A 24,839-nucleotide genomic window follows, 5' to 3' on the forward strand; every position below is an offset into this window, starting at 1 on the left:
TTTCTTTTCTTTTTTTTTTTTTTCCTGACTTAACCACTACCATATACTGATAATTTCTAAATTTTTTGCCCTAGCCCTCACCATGCTCACGTGCTTTAAATGCAATCAAATATCTGATGAGTGTCTCTAGCTGACTATCCCATGGGCACCTTGAAGGCAATGTGTCTAAAACCTGTTCTCTTATCTGTTTCTGCGCCCTGACTCACACCCGGTTTGCCCTTTATGTTGATGGTGTTCTTCTGTCTGTGGTGTCACTGTCTACCCAGCCCCTATGGCAGAAGCTTTGGAGGGCATTCTTTATCTTGCCTTTCTGATGTTGTCCACACTGAATGAGTCACCAGACCTTGACTCATTGGCCTCCTAAGTATTTCTTGAGTGCATCCCCCCTCTTTCTGTGTTGGACACTGCTGCCTAAATGTAGGCCCTCCTCTCTGAACTAGTTTTACTGTAGTTTCTTCCTAACAGATCTGTTTCATGCTCACTCAACCCTCTCAAGTCCATCCTTAGTGTGGGTGTATCACAGTCCCTCGTGTAAAACACTTTTGTGATTTCCTTCCATGTACATCAGGGATGAGAAAATTGATCTGATCTCCTGTTGATCAATCCAGTAACGTCTGTAGCAAGTGAGGCACTCTTGCTTAGTTAGTGATGTCTGACGTAGGAGCCACGAAGGGGCACACGGCACATAATGCATAGCTAGGATTAAGATCAAGCTCTTTAGTGGGACATAAACTGCTGGCCATGCCCCTAATCTTGACTATGTCTTCATCCCCACCCCCACCATTGCCCTGCTTCACATTTAATCCTGGAGCAGCAGAGAAGTACTGTTCTTCTTGTGTTGTTCATGCTAGACCTGCTTCCCTGTACCCTTAGTAGGAGATCCATACTCATCCTTGCAATCTTGGTGTGCATGGGGAGTCAAGGGGGTGGGCCGTGCATGAGGCTGAGAGTGCTTCCTTTGGATGCTCCTGGCACTGGTGTCTCCTCCATAGTGGTCAGTATCCCATGCTCTGAAACCGTAAGCATTTCCCTTGTAAGGCAGTAAACTCTGTTAGGGCAAATATCATGGCTTATTTATCTTTGGCCTCTGGTACTGGTCAGACAATACCTTCCATGGAATGTGTATTGTGAATTAAATTGTTCTTCGAAGGGGCACTTGGCTGGCTTAGTAGAGCATGTGGCTCTTGACCTTGGGGTCGGGGACTTGAGCCCCACACTGGGTATAGCAATTGCTTTAAAGTCTTTAAAAAAAAAAATCATTCATTGAATTGAAATAGCAAATAGTTTTGATTGATGAACGTTCTTTGCTTTTACTTTGATACTCCTCAGAATGAGAGGATAGATTTTAGGGAAGGTTAATGCTTTGCAGAAAATTTAGGTTAGTGAATCAGGCAGAAAGTAGACATTGGAAATTTTTGAGCAGGGCTGTGGCATGATGAAAGTGGTATTTAAGGAAGGTTGATCTGGAGACAACCTTTTATTACAGGTTTAAGGCACTCCTGGGAAGCCTAGGTGAGGGTAGCAGGGTGGGGAGAGGGAGAGGCGAGACAAGCATAAAGCCATTTTGAAGAAGAGTTTCCGGAGGCTTTGTATTTTCATTTCCTCATTTGCTCAAGTGGGATGTAGTCACTGGCATGTTCCCGAAAATAAAATGGGACACTGATGTTATTTTTAAAGAAAGAACATTCTTGTAAAACACCTAAGTAATCCATTTTTCATAATTATGTATGAGACCTGTTCATGATCAATTACCTATAAAGTGGTTATGAGTTCATAAATTTAAAAAAAATTAGCTCTTCCGCTAGATAGCCTAAAATCTTCAAAAAGCAGTGATTTTCATTTTAGCACATTTTGAAATAATTGTTAATTGTGAGGAAAATACTTCAGTTTTCTTTTCCAGCTACCTTTTAGTTTAACACTTCCATCCTGTTGGTAAGTTTTAATCCCCCCCACACTGTGAACATTTGCATTTCGTGTGTTACTCATGTGACCTCGTTTACTGGTTCAAATTTATCTTCCGTTTGCGGTGGGCCATGTAGTTCCACTCTGCTTTATTCTTCATCTCGGCTATTATAAACTTCATAATTTACAGTCACTTTGTTGTTTTTTTATTACAGGGTTATGACTCACTGATAAAAAAGAAGGACTTCTCCAAATACTTCGCGTTGTGATTGTGTATGATGGATACCAAGGAAGAGAAGAAGGAACGGAAACAAAGTTATTTTGCGCGGTAAGCGTTGCTTTGCAAAATTATCATGAATATTTAAATGTTTGAGGAGGGACTTTGTCCTCAAGTGTAAGTTGGCAGTCTGTGTTTGGTGAGTGTTTGTAAAGAAAACAGGTGTCCAATAGGAGTTAAGTGTACTTTGTTTTCATCTTTTTTCTTGCTTGCAGTAGAGGAAGAGCATTCGGTGCTTGTCTTTCCATATTTGACGGTTATCCCGGGCCGGTCATTACGCACTGAGCTGCATGTTGCTTGGGACCCCGCATTTAGCAACCTACATGAAATCTTAGATCCTAAATGCTTCATTCCTGCTGCTCTAGTAGCTTACCTGGTTTAGCTATAACTAAAAGTCTATGACCTATTTAAAGCTTATTATCTTGTTGGAAGTCCGTTCCTGAAAAGTATTTTTATAGTTAGGTGGAATAGATGAAATTCTGCCATTGGAGTTCGTGTCATTACTAAAGCTGGACTCATGCAACATACATGCAGTTCTTGGTTTGTGAATAGATGTAATCTAGTAGATGATCAGTTACTCTCCATAGATTGAGCCGTATATTGGGCAACTACTCATCACAGTAAAGTGTATGACATGCTAAAACATTTACCATTTTGATAGAGTGTTTTCAAACTCAGAGTGAGAACACATAGGCTTAAAATTATCATTATGGTCTCCTAAATCGAATCATTTCTTAAGAACTGAATTCAGCCTCACCACATTCCCAGCCTGTGCTTGTTAAAAGATGCAATTATCATATGGTTTCACTCCTATGTGGAACATAAGCAGTAGCACAGGGGACCATAGGGCAAGGGAGGGAAATCTGAAGGGGGAGAAATCAGAGAGGGAGATGGACCATGAGAGACTATGGACTCTGGGAAACAAACTGAGGGTTTCAGAGGGGAGGGGGGGATGGGGGGCCAGAGTAGCAGGGTGATGGGTATTGAGGAGGGTGCGTGTTGTGACGACCACTGGGTGTTATGCATAACTGATGAATCATTGAACACTACATCAAAATCTAATGATGTACTATGCAGTGGCTAACAACATAATTTTAAAAAATCAGTATGTTGTATACCTGAAACTTAAACAATATTATATGTCAAATTTATGTCAATAAAAAACAAGGCCCCACCAAGAAAAAAAAGATGCTTTTCTTGTTTTCCAAATGTAAGCCTTTGAAACTGAAAACCAAAAATTTTTGTTGATTTTTTTTATCCAGAAATAAAGCTAGGTTTTAGATTATTAATAGGGAAAGGAAGGAAATAAACTTTTAAGGAACTACTATGTGTAAAGTTCTTTACTTATTATTTTATTTATCTTCACAATAAACCTAACCTACATTTCCCCTTATTTTACCAGTGAGGTAATTAAGACCCAGAAAGCATTTGGCCCATTCCATGCAGCATAAAAGTCAGTATTCAAATATTGGCGTGCCCCAGTGAGTAATAGTAAACTGTGAGTGAGAGTTTTTGGAAAGCGAGAGTTAAACAAGTTATTGTAGTGTGATGTTTTCCACTACTAAGACTGCAGAGTCGGGGCGCCTGGGTGGCTCAGTGGGTTAAGCCTCTGCCTTTGGCTCAGGTCATGATCCCAGGATCCTGGGATTGAGCCCCGCATCAGGCTCTCTGCTTAGCAGGGAGCCTGCTTCCCCCTCTCTCTCTACCTGCCTGTCTGCCTACTTGTGATCTCTCTCTGCCAAATAAATAAATAAAATCTTAAAAAAAAAAAAAAGGCTACAGAGTAGCAAGATTGGGGAAGGAAGAAATCAGGCATCTAATGGGTGGAACATTAGACAGAAGGCACTTAGAATAAATAAGGACCATATAGTGATGTTTAAAAACACTTTATTTTGAGATAGTTACAGATTCACTATTATTCACTATCTCAAAACACTTTATTTTGAGATAGTTACAGATTCACTATAGAGTTGTAAGACCTATTATGGACAGCTACCCCGCACCCTTCATCCAGTTTCCCACAATGGGAGCCCCTTATGTAACTGTCCTGTAATATGGCCACTAAGAAGTTGACATGGATGCAATCCACTAACCTTACTCAGATTTCACCAGGGTTACAAGAATTCATTTGTGTATTTGTGTGTATCTAGTTCTGTGTAATCACATCACGTGTACAGAGTTGTGTGGCCATATCAAGATCGAGTTACAGATCAGACAGGTCTCTTGGGCTACCCTCCTGTAGCGGCATTCACTTCCTTCCCTCTGCTTGCCACCCCCAACAACCGCGAATCTGTTCTCAGTCTCTGTAATGTATCATTACAGAAATATTACAGACATGGAATCCTATGACATGTAACCTTCTGAGATGAGATTTTTTTTCACTTAGTGCAGTTCCCTTGTGTTTTAGACCACTCAGACTGCTGTAACAAAACACCATAGACCGGGTGGCTGATAAACAACAGAAATGTATTTCTCAGAGTTCTGGAGGTTGCAAGTCCAAGGCCACTGTGCCAGGTTCTGGGCTGAGAGGCTGCTTCCTGGGTCATCTAAGGCTGTCTTCTCGCTCTAACCTCACATGGCAGAAGGGGCAAGGAGCTTTCTCATACCTCTTTTATAAGGGCACTTATCTCATCCATGAAGACTCCACCCTCATGACTTAATCACCCCCAAAGGCTCCATCTCCCAACACCATCACATTTGGCATTAGGTTTGAACATGTGAATTTTGAGGGTACACAACATTCAGATCATAGCACTTGAGATCTGTTCAAGATGTCGCATGTATCAATAGTTTGTTCCGATTTATTGCTGAGTAGTATTCCATGGTGTGCCTGTATCACAATTTTCAAGTATTTGCCTATTGAAGGACATTTGGGTTATATCCAATTTAGAGCTATTACAGATCAAGCCACTAGGATCATTTGGGTACAAGTTAATTTTTCTGGGATAAATGCTCAGGAGTGGAATTGCTGGGTCAGATGGTAAGGGCATGTTTAATTTTGCAAGAAAGTGCCATCCCCTTTTCCATAGTGGCTGTACCACTTTATATGCCTTCCCATTAGCATTGCGTAAATGACCCAGTTTCTCCACATCCTCATCAGCATTTGGTATTCTCACTCTTTCTTATTTTTAGCCATTCTAATAAATGTATAGTTTAATTTGTATTTCTTTAATGACCAGAGAGGCTGAACATCTTTTCATGTGTTTATTAGTTGTCTATCTAGCTGCAGTGCCTTTTCATGCCTATTTTCTTATTGAGTTTTTTGAGTTCTTTTTGCACTCTAGATACTAGTCCTTTGATGGAGGGTTTGTAGCTCTTTTCTCCCAGTCTGTAGCTTTTGTTTTCCTCTTCTTAGCAGCATCTGTTGCAAGAGCACAAGTTTTTACTTTTGATACGATTCAGTTTATTAGTGTTTCCTTTTATGGATTATGCTTTTGGCTTCAACTCTACTGCTTTACCCAGCTATAGGTCCTAAAGATTCGCTTTTTTTTTTCTCCTACAGGTTTTATAATACTGTGTTTTATAGTTGTCAGTCATCCGTTTTGAAATAATTTTTATATGAGATACAAGTTTCGGTCAACGTGTTTTCTTTTCTTTCTGCTTATAGATGCCATAGATAGTGATTTGGAAAGCTTCAATGCCTTCTCACCTTGAATGCACACTGATTCCAACAGGAAGGGTGACGGATGGTTCAAAACCTACTCAAAGTTAATCCCTCTAGTTTCTAAGATGTAGAATAAGGGGAGCCCCTTCAATAGAGAATGAAAGAGGAAACTGTTCTGGAAGAACAGCACCATTTTTTTTTTCAGCTCAGAAATGTAAAATTTAATTGTCATGCTTGCCTTGACCTCTTGTGACAAGTATTCTAACAATGAAAAGGAAAACATCCAAAAATTCAGTATGACCTTACAAGCATAAGGGTAACAGGCCAAGAACAAACATCAGTGATGCTGTTCCAACAGCACGCTAACAGGATTAGTTATAGGAACTGAGAGACGGAGAGAGAGAACAGACAAATCTGTAGTTTAGTTGTTATCGTGCATTGGTGGCCAAAAATGGTCAAGCTGTTAAAAGCAAAAGGGAAACCAGAAAACCCTCCAGTATCAGAAAAGAGGCAACCAATGCTAATACTCTTTTCAAATGCTTTCTGACTAAACGGTGGAATTACCATAATATGGAGTTACCAACAGGACCTACTTGAAAGTCAGTTTCTGACAACACAGGGCTGATTTCCCTGGAGCAGTGTGCACAAGGGCAGTCCAAGCAAGATTGCTGCAGCAGAATGTCAAGTCAGACCAAGGGTAAGGCTGAGCTGATGAAATCACACTGCCTTACGTAAATCTCTACTGGTGTGCAGAGGAGATCAAAAGAAGATTTGTCCTTATTTCTGCCTGTTACCATAATATGTATCTGAAACCCCCAAAATTGCTTTTAAACTCTGTTCCCCTCTCTTCATCCTTTTTTCCTTCCATGTCATTAAATAGCCTCTATTTCTTCGTGTACTTTTTTTACCATGTGGTTTCGTGAACATTGTATGCCTCACATGTTTGGTAAATAATCCTTTATCTACCTCCTTTGCTGAGGTTCTTCTCCCTCTCTCCTAATTTAACACCAAAGCAAAGTTAAGTTTAAAAGAGCCCATTTTAATAATTTTTGGATTGAAATTAGTGATTTGAGGATCACCGAATACTTCCTTTCTTATAATTTATCTTGAAATATGCTGATGTAACTCTAAATGGAAGGGTGAAGTAGCTTTACTACTAGATACGTTTATTTTGCATAAGTGCTTAAGAGTTTTCAGGATCTCCTGGCCTGGCCCACCTTGTTTTCAGGATCTTTGGTGGTGTTTTATACCAGTTGTCTATTCTGGATTGAATGATTCATGAGACCTTTCCCCATGCTCTTGCAAAGAATTTGTGTATACAGAATTAGTGTATTATATATGTGGATTAATTCCTTGATACTTGACAGGTCTTGCAACTAAATGAAAAACTGAGTTATTAAAGCAGATTGTACTCTCTGTGTTATTCTCTGCAGTGCTCATTATTCATTATGGCCCCCTCCTTCCCCTTACAGTTAGAATGAATTTTTTTTTCAGTAGTGCCAAACACTATTTCTTCCACACTTTGACATTATATGGCTTTTGCAGAATTTAGAACCCATTTGGTGTTTTTTTGTGCACGTCTCTTTATGTTCTTTGTGTGTTTGAACATTTTTTAAAAAACAGAACATTCAGGATTGAGGGTTAATGTAGGATATCAAAAATATATTTTCGGTGAACCTAAAGTGGTATTTTGTGGGAGATTGACTTTTCCCTTCTGCTGAGGTTTGATGGGGCCTGTACATGGACAGTGAGTGGTAGAGGCTCAGCAGTTGACTCTGTCTGGTTTGTGTGGGTCCCTCTGGCCACTGCTTCCTGGTTATCTGGAAGAGCCGACCCGCTGCTGCCCCCTGCTCTCTTCTTCCCCACGCCACTGCCGAGCCATAGCCTGCAGCGTGGAGGGGGTGACGCTCTCTCTCTGCCTCACCCTCTCACCCCAGACTCTGAAGGTTGCAAACTGTAGAACATGTCTTAGCTCCGATCCCCACTCCTCTGACACCCCCCACTTCCATCCCCAGCCTCCACCCCGGTAGTTCTTCATCTTTGAACCTCTGACCCGCCATCAGAGCTCCTTGTGTTTGAAAAGCACTCCCGTGTATGACCTTGGCCAAGTTTTCCACATTTCACCTTGCATTTCTTATTGTTAAGTGTGGCTCATAATAGCCTCCTAACAGCATGGCTTTGAAGAAGGACGCCTCCTAGCCTGAGCCAAGGTGATGAAGTCCAAATTGGACACAGCAGGGAGGACCCGAGTTGAACCAGGTCTGGACCCTTACACACACTATTTGAGGTTTGGCCCCTTCTTCAGGGAGGAGGACCTGGAGGCTGATACTTGAACCCACTGATTAGCCTTTTTATTAAATATACAGAGTCAGTTGTGGGGCTCTCTCATTCAAACAAAACTAAACCATGGTGCCGTGAGGACGAAGGTAACATATCCAGAGTGCTTGGCACAGTGAGTGACACAGGCTTCTGTGCTTACCTGCACCTTCGTCTTCACCTAAAAATCTTCATCTTGGTACCCTACTCCCATTCCATGAGCTGCTCCTGTGGTTCAGATCAGGGAGGCAGGCGTAATCCCAGCAGTCCAGAGTGGAATCAGTAGTTTCCCAAAGATACATTGTTAGAGCACAGCCAGGCTCTGGAATAGCATAAAGTGGAACTACATAGTCCAAAGGGCTTTGAGAATTCTAAGGCATGCTTCTATTTTGTAGTAGGAGCCCAGGCCCATGGGGTGAAATTGTCAGTGACCTGATGCCCCACACCAGGCCACTTTATGTATAGTAACTGGTCATCAGAGCCTCACCACTGGGGTTCGGCACACTCTCGCGTCTTGGGTGCGCGTGCCGGGGACACTGACTCCTCAGCCCTTAAGAGTGGCCAGGTAGGACCACATAGGCTGGTCACCTTTAGCCAGGAGTAGCATCTTATCCCAAGTAGAGTGTATTATCCTCTTCTGTGTGTGCTTTCCTGTGAAAAAGTTTGAGAGAACTGGTCCACCTTACCTTCATACCTTCTGATCTATAAAAGCGTCTGATCTATAAAAATTTTCATACCCAAATATGATTAGATTGTTACGGAAGTTCAGACTTCCATAGTTGGAGTTGGAATTGGAGAAACTTGAGTGTGTTGGAGAAACTCGAGTGAGATGAGACAGCAGGCAGGGGATGCAGGATCAGAGCCCAGCTCTGTCCTCCTGCAACCACAGCTTATGCTCTGCAGCGCAGCCCGTGGCAGTGGGGCAACTTGATGGGAGAAGGGGGCCCGTAGAGCACAGACTAATTCACTTCATTGTGAATTCATGTGCAGAAGTGCACCCCAAGTTCTAAGTGACTTCTTAAAAAGCTCACTTGTTTATAGCTTGTGGGGACATCTCATACTACATTTTTCAAGTTTAATGTCAGAGTATTGACCAACTAAGGCAGTCGGAAACATGTAGTCTATGTAGCCCACCTACCTAAGTCAGGATTATGTTACAGAGACCCTTGTTACTCGCTAGGATTGCCTCTTATCTAAAAGAGTAGATGCCTATAATAGAAAGCATGCAGAAATACGTTTGGTCAGAAAACCCCAAAATGCCCTTTTGGGCAAGCACAGAGTCCCAGATCCCGTGGCAGGGATCAACTGGACAGGTCCAGCTGGTTGGTCTGCAGCGTTGCTGAGGATACAGGGAGGGCCCCCATCTCTCCAGCCTCACAGAACTGTCTCTGAACCCTCGGGAAAAGCTGCACTTTGTGGTGTGCCTGTGCTAAGAATGAACATACCACATGGGTGGAGTGGTGGGATGTGAACTCTTGCCCTTCCTTTAATTAACAGTCTGTAGACTGTTTTTTCCTGCTGGCCAAGGACTATTAGAGAAGAACCTTAGCATGTCCAAGATTTGAGGAGAAACTTTATTATTACCAGTGGCTGGATTCAGATATTCAATCATAGTACAGGTTTTCATTGAGCTGATACATGAAAAGCATACAGAAGGGTTTAAGTGCTTGGTAAATGTTATAATGCTATATACTGTCTTAATATTTGGTGAATATTTTATTCTCTCAGTTTTGCTATGTCTTGTGATTCTAATAAAAGTTAATAATAGCATTTGTTGTTCCTTTACAAAGTGCCTCCACGCGCATTCTCTCCCTGTATCCTCACAGTGATCGCTTGAGTAGATAAAAATGCAGATGACGCATTTGTAGTTCAGGAGGTTAAATAACTTGCCTCACATCACTTACCCTTTAAATGGACGAGGAGCCCTGAATCCCAGTCTACTTTGTCCGTATCTCTGATTATTTTTCTTGATTCATATTATCTTGGTTTCAGTTGCATTAAGAATTAATTTTTACTTTGAGAGAGGGAATAGAACATGTTATTGGCATCATAATGTAAGTAGGAAAAATTGTACATGGCTTTGGAAGGAGAATGTTTTAGTTGGTTTTACTGGAAAGTGTATTTGATTTCAATTCCTAAGAACCGTTCAAGAAGACTGCCATTGCCGTTAGTGCCTGCTGTGATCCATAGCATGGCCCAGGAATGCTTCCGTGTATGATCTTCATAGCTCTTGTTCATGGGTTTGCGCTGAGTCTCCCCCAAAACGGGCCATCTGGAGGGGTGGGATTCTCCAGTAGGTCAGTGCTCATTCCATGTGCCTCCTTAAATAAATAGCGGTTGGCACGTGGCAAGTGTTAAATATTTTTTTTTACTGACTAAGACAGTATTTAAAACAGCTTTTTTAGTGTAGGATCTAAATAGTTTAAGTCTTAATTTTTTTAAAGATTTTATTTATTTATTTGAAAGAGAGAAAGAGTGAGCGAGAGAGAACATGAGCAGCGGTGAGAGAGAGAAGCAGGCTCCCCCGCCAAGCCAGGAGCTGGATGCGGGCTTAATCCCAGGACCCAGTGATCATAACCTGAGCCAAAGGCAGACGCTTCACTGACTGAGCCACCCAGGCACCCCAAGGCTGATTTTTTATCACCACAAATTTTTTAATACTCAGCAATTTTATTACTCGTAAAAAACATCGAGAATATTTTAAAACCATTTCCTTTAAAAAGTTGCTTGTGCCTTATTTGAAAATATTACTAATTGCTGATTAAACTCTCAAATGAGCTGTAATGTCATTTAAGGCTTATGCTTCGTATTTTTTTTACTGAGTTCAGATCAAGCAGCACTTAAGAGAACATTTACATATTGCCTGGCACTCATTAATGGGAAAAATGTCCATGGTCAAGTTGGAGCTGCTGATGTTTTTAAGAAATCATTAACTTTTTTCTACAGATTTTTTAAAAGGTTTATAAACATTTAGACATTTACAGATAGATTCATGCTTTGTTTTTAAAGAACACGCAGGGTTACTTGATTTAATTCCGTGTAGTGTACTGCTTTTCAGTCTGTAGGTTACAACCCATTGGGGCATCGTGAAATCAATTTAGTGGATAAGAACCAGCATTTCTTCTAATGGGATGGAACAGAATAGATTAGTCTGGACTAAAGCTAGACTGAATAGAAAAGATTGGAACGCATTGTAGGTAGTCAGAATAAATAGTATTTCACAAAAATTTTGTTTTAAATGTATATAAGTATGTATATCTTGAGTCACAGTTTAAAATTATTTTTTATTGTGAGCCATGATCAAAAGAACTCATTATTCTAGAGGAGTCCTTGGTGGTTCGTATACTGGGAGTGAGGTTATTTTCCTAACTGAACAACAAATTTCTTTGAAAATTGTTCATCTAATATGTGTTAACCAATTCTTCAAAGACAGCTGTACATAAATTACCTGTCATATAAATATATTTTCCCCCAGTGCAGTATAATGGCTTCCTATAATACTGATTTCAAGGATCAGTGACAAGCAGGTGTCCTTCTGCTTGAAATCTCAGGCTGATCTAGATTGTCCTAGATCTTGAAGTGAGACCTGATGAAACTGTAACCTTACAAAACCACCAAATGGAACTATTTTGATCATGAAGCTTGGGGAACTTGTGTGTGGTCTGCCTGTGGGTCTCTCCTCTGTAGATCTTCTTACTGGCTCTGGGGCCTGGGGTATAGTTTTCTCCAAAAAGAGAATAAAAACAGTACCTACCGTAAGATATTGTTGGAGGATTGACTGAATTAAAATAAATATATAAAGTCTCTAGAGTAAGTGCCAATGAAAAATTAGCACTAATGGATTTTAATATAAAAGCATGCTGCCTAAATGAGGAATACAGGAATAATTGAGAAAAAGTAAGAATAAATACATAGGCATACATTTGGTGTACATTTTCAGGGAGTTTATATGTCCCTTGAAACTTGTCCATAAGTATGCTGTGGTCACAGCACTGAAGGACTGTGGTCCTTCAGTGAAGATCCAAGATTGTAGACGTAGATAAGACTAAAGCACTGGAAAAGTAAATGATAGAAGCTGTCTCCCTCCTTTTTAAATGTTGTTGCTGACAGTTGAGGAAGACTTCAACTGAACTGACTTCTGAATTTGTCTGAAACTTGGCACTGTCTCAGCTGGAAAGAGTTTGGCACATGCCTTTGAAAACTTTTCCTTATTGCTGGTACAGTGACTCTTCAGTGTGAGAAAATGGAGTTCAGAACCAGAAAAACACTTTTTGCTCACAGCTCTGGAACTTCCTAGCTCATGCCGGGACTCCAGGTTTTGGTGATTTTAGTAGAAAGTTCTCTTTTTCTCCGAAACTCTTATCTTTCCATCAGTCATCACCCCTTCTACCCTCATAAGTTAAATGCTAATTGCGTATCTTCCCACACATCTTCCCAGATTAGTCTTCCTGAGACAAGGTTCAGATATGTCACTTCTGCTCCCAGATTCTTCTCTCAAATTTGAGGTTCTACACAATATGGCTCATTCCTACCTTTCTGTCTTTATGTCCTACTTGGATTTTTCTTTACATGTCTTATGCTTTATTTGTATGATGAACTTTGCTGTCACTGTCCTCTCCCTGTATACAGTGCTGGCAAACCCATCTCTAATTGTCATACTGTCTCCTTGACACCTTTCCTATTTCACTTAATTCTTAACGGCTCTCCCAAACACACACACAACTAGATGTGCCCTTCCCTGCCAGTGGACTCAGAGGTCATTGCTAAGGCCTCATTCTGCCTCCTCTTGGGGCCCTTAACACACTCTGTCTTTGGATGTCCCTATAATGCTTCTCTGCCCTATTTTTTGTTATTTATTGTTGTTTCTTTTTCATTTTTATATTCTGCACAAGGTCTAACTTTATGCCCTGCATCTAACGGTAATTCAGTGTGAATGATAGCATTTGTGGAACATTTGCTGTGTAACAGACACATTGGTATACTCATGTAATCTCCTAATTACTCCATGAGATAGGTCCTATTATCATCCTAATTACAGATAAAGATGCTAAACTTTATTATAGGTGTTGTGGAATTTGCCCAAAGTCACATAACTACAAAGTGGCAGATCCAGGACTCAACCCAGGTGTGCCAGACCCCCTAGCCCATGCCTCTAATCATTATGCCATATTCTCCAGTAAACTATGTTAAATGGAATCTCATAGAACTTTATCAGTTATCCAGGCAAATATAAGTGAGACTCGCTGATCTAGATCATTAAATGTGTTAAAGTACTAAACAGGTATTTTCTGATTTTCAATCCAAAATTGTTCTTAGGAGCTTTGGGACAAATTAGGAGCCTCTAGTCATTCAAGGAAACTTTGAAAGTCTTCACATACCAACAAAAAAGTCACCAATCTCCTGACCTTTCTCTGTATTTTTGGGGATGTGGCAAGAAGTGCCCTCTTACTTCCTCTCTAGACGCAAAGTTGGAGGCCCTAACAAGCTGAAATTCTCCTTGCTTGGGCATTCCTGTTGTAACGATGCTTGGTGCTTGAGCCATGGGTCATGTGTGCGTTTTTACTTCCCTTTTCCTTCATTTGCCATTTCTTTTTTTTTTTTTTAATCTTTTATTTTTTATTAACATATAATGTATTATTAGCCCCAGGGGTACAGCTCTGTGAATCACCAGGTTTACACACTTCACAGTACTCACCACAGCATATACCCTCCCAGTGTCCATAACCCAACCACACTCTCCCTATCATTTACCATTTCAAATAAAGTTTGCATAAACAACATGGTTAATTCCCCATTTTTTTCTGGACTCGTTTCGTGGTGTATTATACCAGTGAAGGCGCAACAGCTCTGCCTACTTTTTCTAGCTTTTTTCTTCTCACGTGTAAATGAAGTTGGTCATGAAAAGGATAACGTGCCAAGTTTAAGGGGACCAAGTGAGATGCATCGTAGTCCATGATTTGCAGTGTGATTCAGCACCAAATAAGGCAGACTGTTGTGTCACTACCATAGAGCATGAACCCAGGTGTCGTAGGGTAAGAAGACATGATGAGTTAGTTGGGTCTGGAAAACCCTGGGTCCCTTTCCCAAAGCAAGAAGGAATTAGCTTCTGCTGAGGCAGAGAATGGTGGACAGCAAAAAGGAGGTCTTTTCTCAGTAGTTCTGTTACTAGAGCCAATTTCCCTTGAAGAAGAATCAGAGATGACTGTGAGGTGGGGCTCTCCTATTCTAAAGTGAGAAATGTAGCTTGACAGTCATGAGACATGAATTGTGTAGGTGTGAGCATAGCATATGAAGTAGACATAGAAGAACCAAAGAACAAGAATATGGATTACATCTATATTTTAAAATGGTTTTTATTAGTGTATTTATAGAACACTTGACAGACTAGATGACCAAAATACAATCATGTGAACTTAGGGAAGAGTTAAATCAGAGGCCAGCATGCTTCAAATATTCTTTTCTATACTGAAAAAAAAAAAAAGAAAGAAAAGCCAAAAAACAAAACCATATTATATTTCTGAATCACTCTACAGCATTTAAAATATGGTTTGCACATACATTTTCAAGAACACATCTGTTGTACAAAGCAGAATAGATGCAAAGTTGATGGATTCCCATCCTGAATAAGTGGTGTGATTTAAATCAAATTACCGTCAAGGATGGTTTGAGCCAAGTCGTTAATCATTTTATTCATTTCTCCTGTGTCTGTGAGACCATGTTAGTGTTGATTATCACAACCGCATTGTGTGTTCTTCGCAGTTTAGAGCCAGTAGAGGCTTGGGTTTAGAAGTTGCATAATACATAATTTAAAGTAGATGAATTTTGATATTTCAGATTAATTTTGTTAGCACAGCAGAAAGCTGAATGGTAATTTGGTTATTGCAATTTCACAAGGTAATTGAAGCAGATGCTGGTGAGGTCACTGGGGACTGAGTCATCTCCATTTCAGTAGCTCCATCATTTTGTTTTTAATGTGTGTGGAGGGGTTCTTTTTGCTAAATTGACTACTTTTACTTCATAATGAGAGAAATTTAATTTTTCTAACTACAGCCCTGAACATATAATCAGGATTTCAGATTTTTTTTTATAAGAGTAAATAGATTTAAAGTGCAAAAACATATAACAGTTTTTCTTTTATAAGAACATATGGATTTTTTAAAAAGATAAGTTAGTTATAAATACGTATCTTTAAGTGCAATTTGTATTGTCTTAACAGATCAATGAAAACTTAAAATTACAAAATTAATTGAGTTATGAACCTAATATAAATAATCTTGACTTTCTTCCTGTTTATTTTTATCCACAGGAAAACCTTTTTCTAAGTTTGAGTAAATGACCATATTGGTTTTTATATTATCTGTTGCAAGTAGATACTTACGACATCTCTCAGTTCTTTGACTTACTCAAATGTTAGACTTTGAGTCATATAATGTTTATCCTTGGATTTAAAATATATTCTTAGGTTACAGGGAGAAACTTGAACATTGCTTATATCTCTGAAAGACCTTATGTGCCTGCATCTGTTAAGCCCAGTGGGTGCAATGGTGAACACAATAAACATGGGTCTTGTTCTTACAGAGATTATTTTTCACAAAGACATTAAATAAGGAAATACAAATGTGTATGTCATTAGAAATTGCAGGGTTTGCTAGGAGGGAAAGTAACAGGATGTTATGAAAGAACTGTAAGGGCAGTATCTACTTCAGATAGGAATGATATTCAAGGAAGACCTCTAGAGAATGATGATATTTAAGCTGATCTTGGCATTGGGCAGGATTTGCCATATGATCTGTGTGTTGAGGAGAAGGGCTGGGGAAAAAGGAAAGGAGGAGTCTGTTCTAAGTAGAGGAAACACTTAGATTCCAAGATCTTAAGGGGGGGGGCGTGGCAGATTTCTGGGTCTGCGGGAAAGCCAGTAGGGCTGGAACAGAGTGCTTTAGGGAGGATAGCACAAGAACGGTGGATAAGTCACGCAGGTGTTTGTTGGCCACGTTTGGGAATTTGGATTAAGCAACTAGGAGAATGGAGGTACCATTAAATGAAATGGGAAAACTAGAAAATAACAGTTTTGAGTGGGAATTTCAAGAATTTAAGTTTGGACATGTTAATTTTGAGATGCTTATGAGCCATCTCAGTAGAACCGCTAACGGTGACTTGGGTATATGTGCCTAGAGTGAAAACAGAGTAGTCTAGGCTGAGGGAGAAGTTGAGGAGTTGTTGGCCCCAGCAAGCAGGGGAGTGGATGAGACCATATAGGGAGAGAATGTAACGGGAAAAGAGAACAGAACTTAGGAATGAGGAACAGAATTGATAACTCCAGCATTTAGTGGTCTAGTAGGAAGAAATCCAGAAGAGATGGAATCACAGCAGCCAAGAGAAAAGAGCAAGCGTTTCAAGAAAGAACGATCAGAGGTTTTGGAAGCAGCGAGAGGTAAAATTAAAATGAGGACTGAAGAGTATATATTAGGTTTGGCCACTTGAAGTTCACGATGATTGAATAAAAGTAGTTTCAGTGCAGTATTGGGAGAAGACAGTGTATTGCAAATGGGAAGTAAGGGAATGGACACAGAGCTCCAGGCTCAAGTTCTTCTGGGAACTTGTCTAGGAAGGGAAGCCGAAAAGTAGGGCCATGGTGGGAGGGAGATGTGGAAGTCAGGGAAAGATAAGTTTATAAGGATGGAGGAGGAAGAGAAGTATAAAGCATGTTTGTTGGTTAGTGGGGATGGTCCATCAGAGTTTGGGGGTGGGGTCCCTGGAGAGGCCAGCTTGGTGACCGACCCTTATGTAAAGTCTTGGGAACATTAGCAAAGCAATAAAGCAGGAGATGAGCCACACCAGATTTCCTATACCCTGTCCAACTGGGGCCTATAACACGCTATAAAGTTTTACTTGTGTGTATTGACAGTTCTACCCTCTTTTTTGATGATTGCTCACTGTGTGCCAGGAGGCTTACAGATACGACCTTATTTAATCCTTAGAACAATCCATGAGGTAGATGGTGGTATTTTCCTCATTTTGACTGGCAGGAGAGCAGGCTCAGAGCAGTTCAGTAACTCCCCAAGAGATAGGCTAATAAGTAACAAGTCAGGATTTCTTCCTTCTGTGTTAGCTCTTAGGCCTTTATTAACTATGACTTCCATACTGCCTTCCAAGTATAGTATAAAAATAAGTAGAATCAAGTCTATTCCATATTAGACATTTTCAGTTGTAATATATTCATTTAGAACTTTATAGAAATTTTGTCATAATTTTGTTGTTGTTGTTAGCAATTACTAATGTGTCCTCTTTGTAATATATGTCCAAAGGTATCTGGAGAATTCCTAAGTGTTTAAGACTTTTTTCTTACTGATAAGAATCTTAAAAATAAATTGTAAGTGACTGGGTTTTAAACTGTTGGCGTTTTAACATAACTTTTTGTTATAGGTGAGCATTAGTCATTCATGCGTACTTTATTTATTTATTTTTTAAAGATTTTATTTATTTATTTGACAGATGGAGATCACAAGTAGGCAGAGAGGCAGGCAGAGAGAGATGAGGAAGCAGGCTCCCCGCTGAGCAGAGAGCCCGATGCGGGCCTTGATCCCAGGACCCTGGGATCATGACCTGAGCCGAAGGCAGAGGCTTTAACCCACTGAGCCACCCAGGCGCCCCTCATGCGTATTTTAAATGAAGAATGCCGATTTTAATGCTTGGGGGTAGGAGCTTGATGTACAGTACGTTTGAGGAGCACAGCTCCCGTTCTGTAGTAGCCTGTCGTAGTATCCTCTGCTGGTTACAAAAGGCAGGCCATTAGCAAATGTCCCTGCATTTGCAGGTAAACATCGTATAGTGGAATGGTCATGTCTGCACAGCTCTTGTAACAGCTGTTCAATTTCTGTTCCTGCAGTCGGAATTCTAATGAGCATCTCAAAGACCTTTGTTTCGCACACTGTCTCACAGTGACTTCATTTTGTAGGCACATCACATGAGGGACTTCCGTCCCTCTGCAGCAATAGGTGTGGGATATAGAGGTATACCTAGTAATGAGGTAATTCATTAAGGCCCTAAGAAGTGACTGATAAATTAGAAAGAAAAGACATTTTCTTTAGTAAGCATCAAATTCATGTTAACTTGACATTTCATTTTTATTCTTCCACTCATCATTTTAATACGGGCACCATGTCTAAGTTCAGAAGCATAAAATCTTCTAGGGGTAGGGCTGAGGCTATCAGGGCCAAGAGGCCAAGGACAGAATCTCTGCTACATCTGACAAATAGGCCTTTTTCAACCTGGATTTGAGCTTTTCCACCTATAGGGGCATACTAGGGGTTACCCCCCCCCGCCCCGCCCAAAGGCTACTCATTTGTTTCTTTTTTTTTTTTATTTTAATTTTTTTTTTAAAGATTTTATTTATTTATTTGACACACACACAGAGAGAGAGAGAGATCACAAGGAGGCAGAGAGGCAGGCAGAGAGAGGGGGGAAGCAGGCTCCCCGCTGAGCAGAGAGCCCGATGCGGGGCTCGATCCCAGGACCCTGAGATCATGACCTGAGCCGAAGGCAGAGGCTTAACCCACTGAGCCACCCAGGCGCCCCTACTCATTTGTTTCTTGAAAAGCTCTAGTTAGTAGAAAGTTGTTCTTGAGTTTTTAGTTAAAATTTACTTTTTTTTCCAACTTATCCTACTTATATTCTCAGTTACTGAGGATCCAGGCAGAATACATCGAGTCCCACTTTCATATATTATCATTGTATGTATTTGAAGGCAATGTCATGTTCTTCCTGAACCTTCTCTTTTCCATGCTGAATATACCAAGTTTCTAAATCTCCGCATCTGGGGCTCCTGGGTGATTCAGTCAGTTAAGCATCTGCCTTCGGCTCAGGTCATAATCCCAGAGTCCTGGAATCCAGCCCCACTTTGGGCTCCCTGCTCAGCGGGGAGCCTGTTTCTCCTTCCACTCCTCCTGCTTGTGTTCCCCTCTCTCACTGTCTCTCTCTCTGTCAAATAAATAAGATCTTTATAAAAATAAAAAGTAAATCCATCTAGGACAGTTTTCAGATTCTTCACTACCTCAGTGTGGTCTGATTAATGCATTTATATTGTCATCCTTTTGTTTTCATTAATATAGTATTATACTTTGTTGATAATGGTTGTATTCACACTGAGGGGAAAATGGGGTTTTTCCTTATGGGAATTGGACTTTTAATTTTATCTTGTTTGTTTTCTATCCCTTAATCTAATTTTCCAGAAATTTTGAAACCTGATTTCTTACATCAAATATGGTTGCTGTCCTTCCTCACTTGGGTCAGATAAACAACCTGAGCAGCTTGCCTTCTGTGTCCTTATCCAAGTAGTTGATAAAAATGCTCAGTTGGAGAGCTGTACCCATCATGGCACGTTAGTACCATCAGTGGGTTAAATAATTATCTTTAAGTCTTTCAGCTTGCTATAAATCATCTTGCTCTGAGTTCAGTTAACCAAATTCTCTAGCCCAGCTGTTTCCATCTTACTTTTTAAGAAGGTAATGTCAGACATTCTGAAGGGCCTTACTGAAATCTTGATATACTGTCCCTTGCAACATGCCCGTTGATAGGCGAAATCTAGCAGTACTATTAAAAAAGAGAATTATGTTAGTTCGTTTTCCATCATTTTCTTATACCCATGGTGTTTCCTAGCAATCAGTAAGTTCTCTTCAAGTAATCACAGCTGATTGATCTAATATCTGTCATTTTATTTTTTGGGGAGTCATTATCAAGCTGCTCAGTGTGCCATTTCTAGAATGTGATTTTCTTTTTCTTTTGAAAACCAGATTTTTTTTTTTAAAGATTTTATTTATTTATTTGACAGAGAGAGATCACAAGTAGACGGAGAGGAAGGCAGAGAGAGAGAGAGGGAAGCAGGCTTCTTGCTGAGCAGAGAGCCCGATGTGGGACTCGATCCCAGGACCCTGAGATCATGACCTGAGCCGAAGGCAGCAGCTTAACCCACTGAGCCACCCAGGCGCCCCAGAAAACCAGATTTTTTTAAAAAAGATTTTATTTATTTATTTGACACAGAGAGAGAGATCACAAGTAGGCAGGCAGAGAGAGAAGGGGAAGCAGCTTGATCCCAGGACCCTGAGATCATGACCTGAGCCGAAGGCAGAGGCTTAACCCACTGAGCCACCCAGGTGTGCCAAGTTTTGTTTTGTTTTGTTTTGTTAATTCCAGTCTTTCTCTTCGGAGATTACTGGTAATAGGTTCCACAACTCAGGGAGTTGTTTCTTACAGGGCTAGAGACTTCATCCTGGATTTCATTTCCTTAGCTGTGATGCTTTGTCCTCTGTAGTTTTTCCCTTAGTCTGTTTGAGAGAGCTGCCATGCTGGAGTGGACTAGATGCATGTTCTCTCTCTTAGGAGTTAACGTCACCCAGTGTGCCATGGGCAGTGGCCCTGTTGCTTCTTGAAGCCTCATTCTCTCAACATCCCGAAAATTTCCTTGTGACTTTTTCCTTTGCGTTGATTACAACCATCTGTTCATCCTGAGCTTCCGATTTCCACTGTTGTTCCTCTAGGTTTCTGTCATTTGCTTGTTGCTTTTGTCTGAGCTTCATTTTGTTCCTTTCTGCCATTCTTTGTACATGCCTGCCGAAAACTCGAGTACATCAGGGTACATTTGGTTCTCGAGATGCTTTCTGCTTTGCCTCTTCAACAGGCTCATTTGTGATGGAGTTAACAGAATTTGTTTTGAAGAACCTCGTCTTTCTTGAGCCATGTTCTTTTTAAGCTCTGGCCATGAGATTATATTCATTTGTCCTTTCCCTCAGCAAACATTCATTGGTTCACTCCTGTGGAATCTTTTTTCTTTTTTTTTTTTTAAGATTTTATTTATTTATTTGACAGAGAGAGACACAGCGAGAGAGGGAACACAAGCAGGGGAAGTGGGAAAGGGAGAAGCAGGCTTCCCATTGAGCAGGGAGCCCGACCTGGGGCTCCATCCCAGGACGCTGGGATCATGACCTGAGTGGAAGGCAGACGCTTCATGACTGAGCCTCCCAGGCACCCCATTCTTGTGGAATCTAAAAAACAAAACAAAGGAATAAACAGACAAAATCAGACCTATAAATGCAGAGAACTGATGGCTGCCAGAGGGGAGGAGAGTGGGAGGTGGAACAAAAGGGGTGGAAGGGAGAGGGAGATACGGACTTCCAGTTAAGGAGTGAGTAAGTCATAAGAATAAACGGCACAGCATGGGGAATACAGCCAGTTGATATTGGAATAGCGTTGTATAGTGGTATGTGGTAGCTACCCACGTAGTGAGCAGAGCACAACGTACGAAGAAGCTGAGTTACTGTGTTGTACCCCTGAAACTAATGTAACATCGTGTGTTAACTGTATGCAAATAAAAAAATATTTGTAGGGACGCCTGGGTGGCTCAGTTGGTTAAGCAGCTGCCTTCGGCTCAGGTCATGATCCCAGCGTCCTGGGATCGAGTCCCACATCGGGCTCCTTGCTCATCAGAGAGCCTGCTTCTCCCTCTGCCTCTGCCTGCCATTCTGTCTGCCTGTGCTTGCTCTCTCTCCCTCTCTCTCTCTGACAAATAAATAAATAAAATCTTAAAAAAAAATATTTGTAGGAATGTACGGTCTGGTATAATAACAGGATGCTTAAAAAAGAGGCAACAATGGGATAAGTACCCGTTAAGGGACTGCCAAGTGCTTAGAGTGTAGGGCAGAGGAAGTGACTATCCAAAAGAGCCTGGGCATCATCATAAGAAAGGTGATGCTGTGCTGTCTTCAGATGTCATGGGGAGAGAGTGAAGGAAGGACATTTCACACGGGGGGAGAACTGTGTGTAACGCATGAAATACATGGGATTTACATGTGACTGGGACACTGAGATGGAGTCCTTATATTCGTTAAGAGAAGCCTATCATTTGGGTCAGTTCTTTCTCATTATCTGCTGTATATTTCCATACCTTCTTTTGACTCACAGTCATAATCTTCAATTGGAAGGTAAGGGGAAAACATTGTTGAAGACCCAAACCTCTAAGATTCCTACCTAGGACTTCAGTCACCAGAGAGTCCATTCATGTCTCTTCTGTTGGGGACCAATCCCTTGAACATGTGTCTGGACCAATTACTCTTTCTTGACTGATGGTTTTGATCATTCTTAGGCTGTTCTCTGCCACTTTTTAAAATTAACGTGCTAAACCTAATTCTACCGGCATGAATTTGGGTTGCCTTTATCCCCCCTGACAAGGAGCCACCAGGTACCTTCCTCTTTTCTTTTAATTATTAAAGGGATCAGGGAAATAATTACCAACTTAATTTTCTTACTTTGCAGGCAAGAGAGCACACATCCGTTCATTGTTTATGCTACGTAAGGATTAAAGTTTGCACCCAGGATAGGAGACATGAGTCCACAAGCCCACACAGATAATTGGCTTTAATCAGTTCCATTTTTCACTGGTCAGTAAAGAGCCTTCATTTATGGCCCATGAGGGTCTAGCACACCAAAGATGCTCAAAGTTCTCAATTTTTTAAAAAAATAAGCTTTGGCTGGTAGCCTACTCAAAATTCACAGCTGATTTATAGCGAAACTCAGCACCAAGTTTACTTCCTGGGGAAGTGCTGCTGGGAGTGGGAAGTTCTCGGACAGGACTGGTGAGCAATTGCTGTGATCTCTCAGGTGCCCTTGGTGTTTTCTGAGGCCACTGATGGCTCTCCCATCCATGGCACTGATGCTACCTCCCTGCACGGCATGCTGTCCCAGGCTTCCTTCTCCCTGCCACACGTTTTGGCTGCCAGAATTCTTTCACTGGTTTCAGTTTCTCTCTGGAGCTTCAGACTAATTTTCTTTCTCGTATCTTTGATAAATTATTTTCCAATTTCTGGAAATGCTGTTTAAGGAAATATTTATGTTTTTCAAAATAAAAGTTTTTGTGTTCCTTAGAGTGAAACTATTGGCTCTGGAAATCTGATGATTTCTTAATATGGGGTCATAATTTTAAGTGATTCTCATAGTTTAACTGCATTGAAGGGAAAAAAAGAAATTAAGGGGATAAAAGTCAGAAACCAGGAAAGACAAATGTGCCTATAGTGAAGGCTATATACAGACACAGAAAACATTTAGTTGATGAAGCAGACAGCTAAAACTCTTAGAAGAAATAACTGGGGCTGGTCTTTGGTGTCAGTCAGGACAGAGGCTTTGTCCCCTCTCTCAATAACCATGTCATCAGCACTCCTCACATATCACTTCAAAATAGCAGTCCTGATTTTAAAAAAAAAAAAAAAGTTTACTTGCTTAGCAGATGCAGCTTTAAGGCAAGGCTCAGAACCTTTCCTAACCCTCCCAAATCTCAATTCCGTTCCTCACTTCCTCCTGGAACAATTAGAGACTGGTCCCACTCGCTTAAGTAAGGCCTTCTTGCCTCTGTCTCTTCCTTCCTTTTTGTTGGTTCTACATAATTGTTTCCTCTGAGAATAATGGAACTTTTTTTTTTAAAATGGCATGTTAAGCCATGAAGTTGTCACTATTTATTAAAAATCATACTGCGTGCAAAAATATTTTTGTAGGGAGCTAATCAAGAACTGATGAATCCTTTTTTTTTTTTAAGATTTTTTTTTTTTTTTTTTTTTTAGAGAGTGAGAGAGCACAAGCAGGCAGGCAGGCAGAGGGAGAGGGAGAAGCAGGCTCCCCACTGAGCAAGGAGCCCAAGGTGGGGCTCAATCCCAGGACCCCAGGATCATGACCCAAGTTGGAGTCAGACGCTTAAACAATTGAGCCACCCAGGCACCCCTCAGAACTGATAAAGAATCTTTAAAAATAAGTTGTAATTGAATGCACAGTGAGATAAGTATTAAAAGAAAGTTGTGGGTGGCTAATTTTTGTTTTTTTGTTTTTAGTAAATGCAAACGTTTGGCTTTAATCATGGAAGTCTCTCACAAAATACTTATCTGAGTGTCTGAAATCATCACGAGGTAAAACTAAAGTGACTTAAAAATATAAATGATGCTTATTAAATACATGTGGGCATAGTATAGTTCATCTTCTACACATATAAGAAAATTTCATTTAAAATAATGAAGAATTTTGTTCTCTGAATAAATTAATCTTCCTGCGATTCAGATGTATCTCTTAGTTGTTTAATCGTACAGAATTTAGGGCTAGAAAATATCTTAAAAATGACTTTAGCTGACTTCTTGCTCGAGCTGAGTTACTGAGCCTTGAGAGGTAGTTCTTGAACCGAAGTTAGTGGCTAGTGAGGGCATCATTTACCCATTCCTTCAGCAAACGTATTTTGCTTCTGGTGTATATCCTGGCTAGTGTAAGCACTGAGTATACAGGGATATGTAACTAAGAGGGATATTGTCCCTTCCCTCAGGGAGCTTACATTCTGTGGGGAGAACCAGATGTTGAACAGCTAACTTGCAGCAGTGATAATGCAGTTAGATTATTGATAATTGCTGCAAAGAAAAATTAATGGCGAAATAGCACTGGTGGATCGTGGAGATTGAGATGGAGCAGGGCCCAGGTTTCTATTTAAACAGTTTTCCAGTAAGGGAGGGTAAATCTCAGGGAAACCAGGTTTGGGGCGATAAATGACAGGCTGGGCTTAGGTCACCTTGAATTTGGTGTGCCTCTGGGAAGGGCACGTGGAGAAGTGGAAGACGTGATTGGATACACAGGGGAGAAGCTCAGAGCATAATTCTGAACTGGACGTATAAAGTGGAAAAGGTATCAGTTTAGGAATAAAAATGGAATTTGTGGGCCATGGGT

At 40.7% G+C, this 24,839-nt stretch overlaps 1 protein-coding gene across 7 annotated transcripts in view; it reads left to right on the plus strand.

Annotated features, from left to right (window-relative positions):
* NCOA7 (nuclear receptor coactivator 7) overlaps positions 1–24,839 on the plus strand; it is a 162,641-nt gene that overhangs the window by 32,708 nt on the left and 105,094 nt on the right. For all 7 annotated transcript variants that reach the window (XM_047732344.1, XM_047732349.1, XM_047732348.1 and 4 more), the window contains exon 2: positions 2,118–2,230. In XM_047732344.1, coding sequence (XP_047588300.1) covers positions 2,178–2,230 — 53 coding nt within the window. In that variant the 5' untranslated portion in view covers positions 2,118–2,177. The remainder of the gene's footprint in view (positions 1–2,117; positions 2,231–24,839) is intronic.

The sequence above is a fragment of the Lutra lutra genome, chromosome 6 (assembly GCF_902655055.1).
Source record: "Lutra lutra chromosome 6, mLutLut1.2, whole genome shotgun sequence".
In the NCBI taxonomy this organism is placed as follows: Eukaryota; Metazoa; Chordata; class Mammalia; order Carnivora; family Mustelidae; genus Lutra; species Lutra lutra.